The following is a 14,888-nucleotide window of genomic DNA, read 5'->3' on the forward strand; positions in this document are numbered from 1 at the left end:
GTTGATGAATTAAGCATTCACCTGCCGTTAGGCTCCTTGGCTGCTTCTAGGGTTTTGCAACAAATGGCATTGGATGCAGAGCCTTGTACTCCTTTCCCCTTGTTCTGTTCACACTGGGTGGGAGGTGTAGACGTGCTTATGGTTCTTATAGACCACGGCCACGTGCCCCTCCCCTCCAGTGCCTCACGCCAGTTTCTGGGCGCCTGTTCCTCTATTGCCTTCAGTACTGGGATGAGCAACAGTTGCACCCACCCACCAACACACACGGATACGTGTGTATGGATTTTAGTTGAGTGGGTGTGCGCACCATATCATTGAGCAAAGGAGGAAACATGTTGGAACTAGAGTCTGATGAACAGTGTTCTGGTAACAAGTGGAAGAGGGGAGGCCGGCTTCTATAGGGAGACTTGCTGCAGCTGTCACCCAGGCGGGACGTGACGAGGTAAGTGGTCACCACCAACGTGAGAGCAAACCAAACACTTTATTTATTTATTTTTTTAAATATTTATTTATTTGGCTGCACCAGGTCTTAGTTGCGGCAGGCAGGATCTTCGTTGCAGCATGCGGGATCTTTTAGTTGCAGCATGCGGGATCTAGTTCCCTGACCAGAGATAGAACCCGGGCCCCCTGCACTGGGAGCATGGAGTTTTAACCACTGGATCACCAGGGAAGTCCCAAACCAAAGTCTTTAAAGTGACCAAATCAACTGGTCTTGATGTGGGGTCGGATAGAGCTTAGAGGGAAGGTTGCAGCTGCCTCCAAGGGTTGCCAGAACAGGGTATTTGGGGTGAGCGGACCTCAGGAAGGTCACAGAGTTAGTGGCTTGGTTTTAGAAGGTCACATTTAGAGTGTTGGGGACCATACACCTGGAGCTGTTCAGGAGATGCCCTCAATGGGTTAAGTGCAGAGCTGGGGTTCAGCCTCACCTGCACGTGGTCAGGAGGGAAACTTGTATGGGGCCCAGGGCAGCCAGCAGAATGTATGGAATTACCCACCGGTCATCGTTTGCTTGGTCTCTTGGCCTTCTCACTCCTGGGTCAACTAAGACTTTTCAGCTCATGTATTTCCTTCTTTAAGGACAAATTGGCACCCTCTGAGTACTTGTGAAGCTAGGCTGTAGATTTTTAAGTATTTTACATGAGCAGAATCTGGTCATTGTTTGATGTGACTTATAGTGTAAAAGAACTATGTAGAAAGGAGAAATAGCGCGTGTGTTTGCCTTAGTAGGAGTGCATGATTTTCTTCTGTATTTTCCTTTACTATTTTAGTTTCCTCCCCGGGTATGCTTTGTTCCCTGTCTTCTCCTGTCGGCCAGGTGTGGCTTTAGGTGAAGGTGGGCGGACAAAGCAAACAGGGTCACTGACCCCAGTGCTCACTCGCTGTGAAGGCAACGCGAGGCCCTCAGCCACTCTGCCTCCTCCTTTCTCAGCTCTGAGACAGAGGGCAAGGCTCTGCATTCGAAAGATTCTTCCAGCTTCCAGAGTTCATGACACTGTGTCTGGTTCAGTATCCTGGGTCTACTGCACATGCCCATCCTGTAAAAGTCACCTGTATGTTCATGATGCTCCTGTCTCACCTCATCTTTCCCCATGAGGCCCCTGGGGACCAGGAGCAGCATTCTGCTTAAGGGACCCTGCAGAGCACAGTTCAGGGTGTGGCCTCCAAGGTCAGCCAGAACAGGTCGGCTCCAAGCATGTTGATCCTGCACAAGTCATGGTACGTCAGAGCCTTAGTTTCCGCATCTGTAAAAAGGGTGTTTGAGGAACCTATCCTTGGGGTTAAATGCAGAAACTCAGGGAATGCAGGTAAAGCTCACAGCCCAGCGCTTGGCACTGGTCAGCACTCCGTCACAGGTGGCCATTTGCACCATTGTTATGCTCTTCATTTTGTAGCCAAAAAACCAAGGCCCAGAGTGATTTAGCCACTCCCCTGGGGCCTTATCCTCCCCAGGCCAGTGAATCTGACACAATCGCTAAGGATTCATTCTTTAGGTGGAAGAAGTACCAGTTGCTTCAAAGGTCCAGAAGGGAAGTGTAATGACCCCGCACCACCTTCCCTGAGTCTATTACATGTTATAACAGGAACTTTGTTGTATATTTGAAAACCTTTAAATTGGTGAAAATTGATTGATTTGGTTTCAGTAAATTACACTTGATAAATTCCATGGACTGAGTTCCCAAGAGGTGGCAGTGTTGAGGAGGGCTTGGTTGGGGGTGGGGGAAAATGGTTAGAACGCAGTCCTAGGGCTCAGTCCAGTGGGAGAAACAAGACGTAGGGCACAGTGAGGTTGGGGCAGAGGCCAACGAGTGGGGCTGGTCCCAGCTTGGACTGCTTTACTGTGTGTTCAAGCCAAGATGTCAGTGTGGCCAGAGCAGAGGGAGGGAGGGGAACAGGATGGGCCTGCTTGGGGACTTGGAGACCTCTGAGGGGAAGAGTGACAGAGTCTGACATATATTGGAACAGGTGTTCTTGGGATGTTACGCTGAGCGTAGACGGTGGAGGCCAGAGTGGAAGTGGGAGACCCTCTGGGAGGCTCTGGAAGAGTTCACAGGCAGGATGAGGGTAAGTTAGGCCCAGGTGGCAGCAGCGCAGTGGTGAGAAGGGACAGGATCCTGGCTGTTATCTAAGGGCAGAGTTGTGGGGATGTGCTGACCACGTGGAGGTGGGTCTAAGGTACAGAAGAGTCAAGGATGACTCCAGGGTGTCTGTCCAGAGCAACTAGGAGGATGGTGCTGCCACTAGCTGAGGTGGGGAGATGGGGAAGGGTGGGGGCACAGGTCTAGGGGTGCCATGGGGAGCTCAGATTTGGACAATTAGGTTTATGATGCCCATCAGACATCCCATGGAGAGGTCCTGCAGGCAGCTGGACAGGCGAGTTGTGTTCAGAGAGGTCTGGGTGGAGACAGACATTTGTCCCCAGATACCCACAGCCCTGTGGTAGTAGCACCAAGGGGGCCGGGATCCCTGGGGCCCAGCCTGTTGCGTTCCTCCCTGACACTAGACAGGTGGCTGCAGGTGGCGGGATACAGGTGCACCAGCCTCCACAGCAGGTCTTAGAGGTGACCCCGATTGCCTGGAATCACCATCAGGCCCTGGGCGGGTCATCCCCATTTCCCACTTGACCCTTGTCTCTCAAGGGCATCTTTACCTTTGAAATAAAGCAACGCCGAGCCTGCTGCTGCAGGGGACGGCACCTTCGCTCGGGTTTTTGTATTAGACGTTTAAATGGGGGGCCTGCCCTGGCGCCTAGGTCCCAGGTGGCCTGGGACGGTCGCACGGGCGAGCAGGCGGCGTGCGGGCGGAGATCGTGCTCCCGGGGGAGGAGAAGGGGCGGGCGGCCCCCGCACTGCTCGCGCTGTGCCCGGCTCCCGCGGCGCCGACGGGGTTAACGGGCTCAACGGGCTCGTGCACCGGGCGGCGGTCGGGCGGCAGTGGTGCATTGTGGTAACGCGGAGCCGGGACCCGCGAGCGTCCGCCGCCTCCGCCGGGCGGCCCGCCGAGCTGTGCGCGCGTCCCTGCGAGCCCACAGGGCGCGGCGCCATGTAGCGCCCGGCTGCTCGGAGGCCGCCCTGCCGCGGGGATGAAGGGACGTGGCTGCTGGGAGACGGCCTCCGTGCGCTCCTTCTGCAGCTCCGGCTGCCTGAATAAACTTAAGAAGGGTTAGTGCTGCCCGGCTTCCGCCCGGAGGCCCGGCTCCCCGCTCACGCCCGCCGGGCGCCCGGCTTGCTGCATGATCAGTCCACGCGAGCCTCTGATGTCACTCCCTCGCGGCGTGGGGAGCGCGGGGAACTTCGGGGAACCCTAGTCCCCGTACCCCGCCGGCGTGAGCTCCGAACTCGCTTTACGCGCGGGGTATTTTGGAGACGGGGCTTCGGCTAGAGACCTATCCGTCTGATTAACCTCTGCAAAAACGAACCAAAATATAATCCAGAGCTTTCTGGAAAGAAGGGGGAAGTGGCGGCCTTGTTTAATCCACCCACCTACCTCTCCTGCTCCAGGGTCGGCTTGGGGCCCGCATGCCCTGGCGCCTAGGTAGAATTGCTGCTTTGCCCGCAAGGGCTTCTTCCCTTCCCGGGGCCACCCTGGGTGTTGGCTGTGCTCAGTGCATGACCCAACCCCCTCCCCTTTGCCCTCTGAGCAAGCTGCAACAGATCAGGAGAGTCACTGTAAGTGGCCGCCTGGGTTTGAGCAAGCACCAGCCCTGAAGCTGCTGCCCCCAGGGATGGTGGTCCTGAATGACAGCTCCAGGCTGTGCAGGCGCAACCGCCTGAGAGCCCTTTGTCAGCAGTGGGGGAAAAAATCTTAGCTGTCTTATAGGCTAAAGCCTTGCAAACTCTTTAAGCTCCTTTGTGCAATTTCTGATGCTTGAACATCATTTTTGGAGATTTTGCATGAGTGAAACTTGCTGCGTTTTCCTTAATGAATGTTTATGTTATAATTTGAAACTGGAGAAAAATTAGGATTTTTTGTCCCTGTAGACCTGAAAGACACAGAGGGAGTTAATTTCACTTAACACCAATTTATTAGAAACTGGCTCCTTTTAGGAATTAACACCCTCTGATCTGTAATAAACCTTGTCATTAACTTTGCCTGCTGACTGGTCCCACTAATGGCTTCCGAAGGCCCTGGCCCAGCACCGACTCCAAGTCTCAGTGCCCGAGCCACATTTAACATTGCAGGCTCACCTGAAAACAGCATCAAAGTCTTTGTACACGTTTTAAATTTATTTCATGGGGAACTGATACTACAGCTCTGTCTTAAGAATTCTTTAAAGACACTTGCAAGTGAATTTTGTCCAAAATATGTCTTCTGGTTTTAGAAGATTGGTCTTAATTTCCAGTTTTTATTTTGGATATAGTGTCATTTCTAATGCAATTATGTTCTTTATGCAAAGTTTAAATGATGTTCCTGTTATCAATTTGGATGGATTTATTCTGAGGGTGAATTTTGGAGTTAGGAAAAAAAAAGAAAAGTTAGGTGTTAAAATTGAATTTTGTCTACCGGCCTGCCTGATGACCTTCTTGGTTGCTGTTCTCCAGAAGATTTGCTGCTAACAGGAACACTGGGCCTGGTATCCACTTGCTTTTTGCTTGGTTGTAGGAGGGATGTTCACCTTTGTCTGGAAGCTCAGGTGACCAGAGCAGCTGTACTTCGAGAGTGGTGACAAGGTAGCCTCTTTGGTTGCCAGAGCCCTGCAGGCCAGGCCTTCCTACTCCTGTCAGTGATCCACTCTGCACGGTGGGTCTGGGGACGAGGAACTCAGCAGGTACAGTGTGGTACAGTCTGGTACAGTGCTTAGAACAGAGCCTGGAGCGGGACTCGCTGTGCTGGCCAGAGGAGGCCCAGGAGCCCGCACAGCATGCAAGAGCAGCCAGGACTCAGCTCAGCGTCAGACGCCCCACGGGCAGACTGCAGAGTGTCTCCCTTGGGCGCCCTGTGTGAAGGTGGGCCTAGGAAGGCCAGAATGGAGTTTTCAGGAGAAACTGGATATCTCTCAGTTTTTAAATGTTGGCCAAAAAACATTTTTTACATACTCTTCAAAGCCAAACAGTATTTCTGTAGGCAGGAAAATGCCTATGAACCTTGCTGGCTAAAGAGAGAGGAGCAAGAGAGGCAGAGATGGGGGCATTGGGAGGCCTGCTTAGCTGTCAGCCCTGGGAGGTGGGAGCCTCCTGGCCCCTCACACCATGGGCATGGCAGACATGGACAGAGGCCCCTCGTCCCCAGCTTGCAGACAGGGTGAGACTGGTCTCGCGCCTCCTTTCAGACACATTGAAGGATACTGAAATGAGAAGTCACTTCAGACAAATTTCCGCTAGAAAAGGGTTCCAGTGAAATTGCATCCCTCCCCTGAGCCCATCTTTGTGCAAGCTGAAGGGGAGCTGGGCTTGCTGCCTGCCCCGGGGAACTAGGGACTGAGGTCCAGGCAATGATCATTTCAGTGGCAGGACAGCATCTGGGCTCATGGAGGTTTTTCACATGGGTTGTTGTTCTAGGGGTCCCACAGTGTAGCCGGGGGGCCAGGGGACCTGGGTTATTGGCCTGACTCTGCTGCTGGGCTTTGTGACCACAGGCAAGTGCCTGCCCCTCTGTGAGCCTCAGTTGTCCCCACCCCTGTCAATGACAGCAGGAGTGGGTTGACAAGGACCTGGGCGTGGGAGGAGGAGCCGGAGAGTCCGTTGACAGGAGGCTGCTCATCAGCAGGCAGTGTCGTGTTCAAACCCCACCACTTGCCTGACCTTCAACTAGCTTCTGAGCCGTTTTGATTCTCAATTTCTTCATCTAAAGGATGGCATTAAACCGACTTACCTGGCAAGGTGGCTGGGAGGTTGAAATGAGATAATATGTGTCTATACCTACTAATCGGTCAGTCTGTCTATCTATTTATCTGTGTCCCTCTCTCTGTGCTTCAAACAGAGCCAGGTGCCTCAAATGCAGAAATGCCCTTTCAGGATGTCTCGTAACCTCTGAATTCAGCCCTTGGCGGCTTACTCCTTCACTTTTGTGTGTGTACGTGTCTGTGTGCAGATGTGTGTAGGATTTCTGCATCTCTTCTGGTCGGAACGCAAAGCTCTGACATTGCAGAAAACAGGGACCCCTCGCCCTGGCAAGGTAGACTTAGCAGAGGTCAGGGCCAGGTGGCCTTGTGCGGCCCTGCTCATGACACTGCTGAGGGGGCCCCACTTTCTCACTTGGGACCTCAGGGAGCCCCTGGGTGCCCACCAGCCAGCCTCCATCTTCTGATCGGCTGCACTTTTTGCAGAAAGCTGAACTGAGCTTGGCAAAGACTGGCTGATGTGTCAGGGAAACAGGAAGGGATGGGGGATGAGTGCCAGATACTAGATGGAGAATCTGGACTCCCCAGGAACCTGGCCTGAGTGGAGGCTGCAGCGGGTGGGGCTGGGGGCTCAATTTCTGGGGCAGAACCCGGTGATTGTAGAATGTGGTGATTTGGGGGGATTCCTTCTTGAAAGAGGCTAAATGCCAGGGGGAAGTTCCAAATGTGTGGTTGCTTTTGAGTCAGAGTGAAGAGCAGTAAATGGTAAGAGAAGACAGAAGCATTTGTCTTTTCTATTTAGCAGAAAATCTGGCCAGTCTTTCACTCTGTGCGAAGAAATAGCCCAGCAGCTGTGCAGGAGCCACAGTGTCCACAGCCAGGCGACAGGAGTTGAGCCCGGAGGGGCCGGGCGTGCTGGAACCCAGCCAGCGTCCTTCTGATCCCTCACACCCGTGCCCCCCCGGGAAGGGACAGACGGTGGGGGACAGCCCTGGCTGGCCAAACTCAGCACAGGAGGAGCCGGAATGCCGTGTAGAGGAGATCTGAGCATATTCACACAGGCTGAGGCACACAGGAGTCCTTGGGCTCCGAGGGAAGGTGCTGTTGGGGGCAGAGAGGTGGGCAGGGCACCCAGCACAGAAGGCCCTCTGTGGGTAGGTAGCTAAGGGGTGGGCTGCATGCAGGCTGGCCCCGGGTGGAGGGAGCGTAAGTGTTTGATTCTCTCCTGTTTGGGGGAGAATCAAACACTTGTGCATGTAGGTGTCACTGTGTTGCGGGGGCAGGCGGACAGGTACGGAGGGTGGAGAGCTACGGGCAGGGGGAGGGGAGGAGAGGAGGGAAGGGTAGGGAAGGCTATGCCGGGCTGTGAGTGCTCTAGAGGAAAGAGGGCCGCGATCAGGAGTGACCTCTGCCTTGGGGAGGCAGAGAGTAGGAGCTGGTCGTCCACTTGCGCCGTTCCCTCGGGTAGCAGGCTGCCAGCGAGGAGGACATTGGCAGTGTGGGGGTGATGAGTCTGTGACAGACCCCAGGCTGCCCCGGCCAGGGTTCTGTTGCCATCGGTGGCCCCATGGAATCTGGGGGATGACGTTGTCTCTCTGGGAAGCTGGTTCGTTTGTCATTCATGGGTGGGTATGCAGGGCTGTGATGGCCCACTTTTGGCGCCCATCTTTAGAAAAAGGCACCCTTTTTTCCTCAAGACCCTTTGCTTCCATGTATCCTGAGATATGTGGAAGAATCAGAATATGTTGTCATATTCTGATTTGTCAGAGCAATACTCTTTTCTTTAATTTGCTGGATGTGTGTTAAATAAAAACCAATTCCCAGTGTCTGTGGTGAATGGTGCCTCCTAGAGTTGTGCAGTGCACAACCTGCTCAACCATATGCAACAGCTCTGTTTATATAAACATATATTAGGAGCAATGTTTGGCTGGTTCTGAGGATAACACAGTGACCTTTGTCGCCTCCAGGTGAAGAGAGAATGAATGGGCTGCCTGGGTGCCAGGCCAAGCCAGGTGACCCTGCATGAGGCCTGGAGGAGGCCAAAGTGGGAGCCAGACTCAGAGTGGCCCTCGGAAGCTGAGTGGGGAGCAAAATGGCGAGAGGGGCCTCCAAGCCACTGTGGAGAGAGGGGCAGCCTGAGACTGGCCGCACGGGGTCAGGCTTGAGCCCCAAGGCCCCTCCTGCCCAAGATTGAGAGGTCTGCTGTGGGTACATCGTCCTCTGACCTCATCCAGGAGCGTCCTAAATCTTGCAGCACCGCCCTCTGTGGACACGAGTCAGTCCCCCGACACCTGGTTTTCCTGTAAAGTGCCAGTCAGCTTTTCCTGTAAAGTGCCAGTCAGCTTAGACCGGCAGCTGCATCTGATCAAATAGATGAGCAATATGAATAAAGAGGAAGTTATGGGCCTCGGGCTGCCAAAGATAAATTTCCTTTTTTGTCCTGTTTCCCTCTGACGTGTGTGTTGATTTACGCCTGACGCACATCTTCAGGAATAGTAGTTGCTCAGGCTAGGCGGTGTGGCAAGGCCGGAGGATGGAACCCCACCTGGGCAGCCCTCTGCGTCCTGGCCTGGCGTGCCCTGCATCCTTGTGGCCATAGGTGGGAGCTGGTTAGAGGACAAATGTTTTTCCTGAGAGGGCAGAACTAACAGCTGGCCAAGCCCCTGGGTACATTCCTCTGCCTGGGATATTTTTACATTAGAAGCAGCACAGTTCCTACGGGGTGGGGTCCCTGGAGCTCGGCTCTTAGCTCATTAACCATTTGGCAGCTGCTCAGCTGCTTCATGAAATCCCCTCCCCAACCTCGCCTCCCCCGCCCCCAACACACACACACACTTTGTTCTTGGCCAAACTCTGAGTTTCATCTGGGCCAGTCCTCTGCATCCTGTACATTCAGTGTTTTTAAGGGTTATTTACCGTTAAGGCAGCAATTCCAGATGTTCAAGATCATGGTGTTTCCATAACTTCATTACCCCTCATGTCACTGTTTTTAGGTCTCTATTTTTAGTCAGTGTTTTTCCTTTATGTGAACATCCTTTTTCCATCATTGAGATAAAAAAACATCACCGTTGTCACATGGCTGTACATCATAAGCTCTTTCCCATGTTTTCACAGACTTAATGTGTATCCGCTGAATGGCTGTGGAAAGCCTTTTCCTTCTGTTAGACATTTCGGTTCTTCCCAGATTGTCACCAGAGCCAAACTGCCGCCTGAGCGTCTTGCGGCATGTAAAAATTTTCTCTGCTGTTTCTTTCCGGGACACACACCCAGGAGTGCGATCGCTGAGTCAAGGAGTGTGACTGCTTCCCTCTGGCACCCCATCACCCTCGGCCAAAGTGTTCTGGTCCATGATGCTCTCAGGGCTGGGTGTGGAGATCTGCTTCTCTCCACCTCCCCTGCATTCGTATTTTTCTGAGAGTATTTGTTGACCAGGCATAAAATTGTGCCTTGTTAGTCTTTCAACTTGCAATGGACTAACCAAAAAAGGATGAATTTTCCCCATAAGTTTGGTTATTATTTGTGTCTACCCCTCTGCAGCTTGTCAGCTGCATCTTCTCCTGCCCTTGTGTGGAAACCCAAAGGGAAGCATTGTAAATCTTGTTGGTTTATGTCGGATATGGCTGGAACCCAAGCCAGACAGGACTTCTTGGGACCCTGGCACTGCTCTGCTTTCTTTGGTGGGTGGGATTCAGAAAAATGGTCCCTGGAACTGTCATCCCCTAGCAGGCTCTGCTGTGTAAGCAATGGGGCCCCCTGTTCAAAAATTATTAAGTTTCAAGACAGAGACAGCTGAGCATTAAACCAAGGGAGGGACCTTCTGACTTGGGGCCTTATTGTGACTGCATAGGTCATATGCCTGTGACGGCTACCCTGCCCCATGCTCTGGAGTCATCTAGTTGGAAGTGGACAGAGTTTGGAAGTGGCTTGCTTGACTGAGCTGAATCCACCTGTTAGGTTTCCCAAGGGCCACTCTAGATGCAGATCCAGGTATGGGTGGGCTTCTGACATGGGGCCACTTGTGGCCACCTGCAGCCCCTGCTCCTGACCGACACTGGCCATGCACACCCCCCAACCCCTGGCCCCATCCTGGTCTACTTAGCCCTGGAGTTAGTTGTCCTTTTCTCAGTGGTCATTTTTTTAAAAATTAATTTATTTATTTGGCTGCATTGGGTCTTCATTGCTGCGCGCGGGCTTTCTCTAGTTGCGGCGAGCGGGAGCTACTCTTTGTTGCAGTGCGTGGGCTTCTCATTGCGGTGGCTTCTCTTGTTGCGGAGCACGGGCTCTAGGGCGCACAGGCTTCAGTAGTTGTGGCATGTGGGCTTCAGTAGTTGTGGTTCACGGGCTCTAGAGCGCAGGCTCGGTAGTTGTGGTGCATGGGCTTAGTTGCTCCACAGCATGTGGGATCTTCCCGTACCAGGGCTCGAACCTGTGTCCCCCGCATTGGTAGGCAGATTCCCAGCCACTGTGCCACCAGAAAAGCCCCCTGTGGTCATTTTTGTGCCCACTTTCACCTCACCCTGACCCCTGGTGGCTGTTTCTGGTGGAGAGCTGGCCCTTCTGCTCATCTTTGCCTGCTTTGGTCATCTCACTGCCCTGAATATTTAACATTTCGTGCTGTTTTTCCAGCTAGAGCTTTCACTTCTGCCTTACCCACTTCTCTCTTACCTTACCTCCGGAGCCTTCTCCTTGCCAGCCTGGGGCTAGGAGGAGCTGCTGCTTATATAGTGAGAAACTGGTAATCCCTGTGGCTGCAGATAACTGCTGATAATCAGTGAGGCTGGTTGCACTTGCTGTTAATTGGAAATGCCAGGCTGTCCCCCAGGTCACAGTCCTCATGCTCCCGCCCAGAGAGCAGCAGTTCCTCGGTGGGTGTTAACTCTGCAGGGGACGCTGGGTCTCCATAGGAGGGGAAATGATCCTGTGGGTCATCTGGGAAGTGGCATTCCTTGGGCGACGGGCACCTGGGGCTGGCTGCCCAGCCGGCTGCAACAGCAGAAGTATCACTCCAGGAGTTACTCCGCCATGAATTGCATAGAGTTTGGAGCTTTCTTAAATGGCCCTTGGCTTGATTTAGCTCTTACTCTCGTGGGAAATGTGGCCTTATACTTGTGGGGTTTTTCCACATTTTTCAGTGATTGAATCAGGAAGGTGTCGATGTGAGAGTTCTCACATTGAGCTGAGAAACATTCAGTTACCCACACAAAGGAAAATCATGTAGCCATAGAATCCCCGACTGTCGCAGTTGGATGAGATTATTGCCATTTGGTGGTTAAAATAATTTTTGACATTTTTTCCAGATTACGAAGATAATTCATCCTCATTGCAGAAAATTTAGTAAAGAAAAAGCATTTAGAAGAAAATTAAAAGTGCCTGTAATTCCATTGCACAAAAATAACCCCAAATGACAACCACGGCGCATTGAGAACCTGTGCCATATGCCCACGTGTCTGGGTGATCTTCTCTGTCAGTCTCTTTGGTCTCTTTCACCCAGAGCCCCAGGTGGCTTGAGATCCCCCCCCACCCCAGTTTTACAAGTGTGAGAGCTGAGACACAGAGACAGACAGAATTTGCCTGGTCACACAGCCTTAGTAAATACTCAAACCCAGCGCTAGTCTCACCACACACCCGCATCAGCATTTAATAGCATTTTGAAACCTGCTGAGAGTTGGAAATGGCATCTCATTCTTTAATGGGCATCTCTTTGATTTCTAAGGGGGTTGAATCTTTTTCATCAATTTATTAGCCTCTTGCAAGTCAGTGACTTCTTTGTCATGTGCTAGTTTTATCTAGTGTTGCATCTGAACCACATTGATATGATTATTGTAGTTGGAAAGTATGTTTCCTGTGGTAGGTCGAGTCTTCCCTTATCAGTGTTTCCCCCCACCAACACTTTATTATGAAAAATGGCAAACATAGAGGAAGGTTGAAAGAACTGTGTAGTCAACACCTATATTCCCACTACCTAGATTCTACCATTAACATTCTATTATATTTACTTTATCACCTATGTATCCTTCTGTCCATCCCTCTATCCATCAGCCCATCTTAATTTTTTAAATGCTTTTCAAAGTAAATTGCAGACATCAGTACTCTTTCCCCTCCCAAACACTTCAGCATGTATATCATTAACCAGAGTTCAATATTTCATATCGTGGATTTCACTAATCATCGTTTGAGTTCTGATAAGTGTGTGCACGCACCTTTGCGACCCAGACCCTGTCAAGATACAGGACATGTCCGTCACCCCAGGGTTTCCTCAGGCCCCTTCCCAGGCAGTCCACACCCCACTCCCAGAAGAACTGCTGCTCTGATTTATTTTACCACGGATTCATTTGGCCTGTCTTAGAACTTCACATAAATTGAATTATGCAATATGTACTCTTCTATGCAAGGCTTCTTTCACTCAGCTTAATGTTTTTGAGGTTCATCCATGTTGTCATGTGCATCATAAGTTTGCTCTTTTTCATTGCTTAGTATTTATTTTACTGTATGAATATACCATAGTTGATCCATACTCCCGTTGATGGCCACTTGAGCTCTTTCCAGTTTGTGAGCTGTTACAAACATCTCTTAACACTAGAACTTGTCACCATCCCTCATGTGACACCAAGCTGTCCAGTTTAGACAGTCCCAGGAACAGCCTCATGCAGAGCCAGAGCACTCAGTGTGGTCCTCAGCTGTGGCACAAGGTGACTGAAAGGTTAAACGTGCCTCTCTTCCAACTTGTATTCCAGTGTTAGGGGTCCCTGGGGGTGTGATCATAAAACACTGAATTCCCTGCGAATAAGAATTAGGTCTGACTCACATCTACAGAATAATTGAAAAATACAGCAAAACATGAGGAAATAAAAATGCATAAACCCACAAATATACATTTTGATGTACATTTGGTGTACATTAAGTGTAAGTTTTTTGCAGATCTCTTATCATGTTGGGGAAATTCCCTTTTATTCCTAGTTTGCTGAGAAATTTTATGATGAATGGATGTTGAATTCTGTCAAATACTTTTCCTGCATCTGTTGAAATTATTATCGCATGGATTTTTTTATGATGAATTATATTGGTTTTTTATATTTTGGCCCTCCCCCCAGATTCTTCTGATTCAGTAGGTCCGGGGTAGGGCTTGAAGATTTGCATTTCTAACAAGTTCTCAGATGTTGTAGCATGTATCAGTACTTTATTCCTTTTTGTTGCCAAATAATAATTCCATTGCATGCATATATGGACATTTGGGTTATTTTCACTTTGGGGCCACTAGGAATAATGCTGCTGTGCTATGAACATTCATGTGCAAGTTTTTGTATGGACATATGTTTTCATTTTTCTTGGGTATATACCCAGGATGGGATTGCTGGGTTATATAATAACTGCCAAACTGTTTTCTAAAGCAGCTGTATCATTTTTTATTACCATCAGTAGGAAGGTTCCAGTTTTTCTGCATCCTTACCAACATATTTTCTGCTTTTTTTTTTTTTGGCTGCATTAGGTCTTAGTTGAGGCACGCAGGATCTTCGTTGCAGCGCGCGGGCTTCTCTCTAGTTGTGGCATGAGGGTTTTTCTCTCTCTAGTTGCGGCATGCAGGCTCCAGAGCTTGTGGGCTCTGTAGTTTGCGGCACGTGGGCTCTCTAGTTGAGGCGCAGTCTCAGTAGTTGTGGTGCACGGGCTCAGTAGTTGTGGTGCGTGGGCTTAGTTGCCCTGCGGCATGTGGAATCTTAGTTCCTCGACCAGGGATCGAACCTGCGTCCTCTGTGTTGGAAGGTGGATTCATTATCACTGGATCACCGGGGAAGTCCCTATTTTCTGCTTTTTAATGACTAATTATACTAAGCATTTTTTCATGTGCTTATTGGCCATGTGTATATCTTCTTTGGAGGAATGTCTATTCAAATCCCATTTTTTAATTGGGTTGTCTTTCATTGATTGATATTTAAATGTTGAGCCAACCTTGCATTTCTGGGATAAACTTCACTTAATCAGATGTATTACCCTTTTTATGTACTGCTGGATTATATTAATACTTTTCTGAGGATTTTTATGTCTCTATTCATGAAGGATATTGGTCTATAGTTTTTGTTGTTGTTGTTTAGTTTTTGTTTTTTTGTAATGTCCTTGTCTGGTTCTGTTATCAAATAATACTGGCCTCATAAAATGAATTGGAAAGTATTCCCTCCTCTTTAATTTTCTGACAGAGTCTATGTAGGATCGGTATTGCTTCTTTAAATGTTCAGTAGAATTTGTCAGCGGAGCTGCTTTTTTTTTTTAATTGAAGTATAGCTGATTTACAATGTTGTATTAGTTTCTGGTGTACAGCAAAGTGATTCAGTTATACACGCACACGTATATTCTTTTTCATTTTCTTTTCCATTATAGGTTATTACAAGATACTGAATATAGTTCCCTGCGCTATGCAGTAGGACCTTGTTGTTTATTTTATATATAGTAGTTTGTATCTGCTAATCCCAAACTGCTAATTTATCCTCCCCCCACCACTTCCCCCTTTGGTAACCATAAGTTTGTTTTCTACATCTGTGAGTCTGTTTCTGTTTTGTGAATAAGTTCATTTGTATCATATTTTAGATTCCACATATAAGTGATATCATATGATAATTGT

The 14,888-nt window shown here is 50.0% G+C and overlaps 1 protein-coding gene across 8 annotated transcripts in view; it reads left to right on the top strand.

The window, feature by feature from the left end:
* Nucleotides 1-14,888, top strand: part of OSBP2 (oxysterol binding protein 2) — a 181,133-nt gene that overhangs the window by 103,804 nt on the left and 62,441 nt on the right. The window contains exon 1 of one of the 8 annotated variants that reach the window (XM_057526006.1): nucleotides 3,581-3,659. The exons of the other annotated variants lie outside the window; for them this stretch is intronic. Within the exon in view, the coding sequence (XP_057381989.1) occupies nucleotides 3,581-3,659 (79 nt within the window). Of the gene's footprint in view, nucleotides 1-3,580; nucleotides 3,660-14,888 lie in introns of those variants that run through there. 8 annotated transcript variants of the gene reach the window in all.

This window comes from Balaenoptera acutorostrata, chromosome 13 (assembly GCF_949987535.1).
Source record: "Balaenoptera acutorostrata chromosome 13, mBalAcu1.1, whole genome shotgun sequence".
NCBI lineage: Eukaryota > Metazoa > Chordata > Mammalia > Artiodactyla > Balaenopteridae > Balaenoptera > Balaenoptera acutorostrata.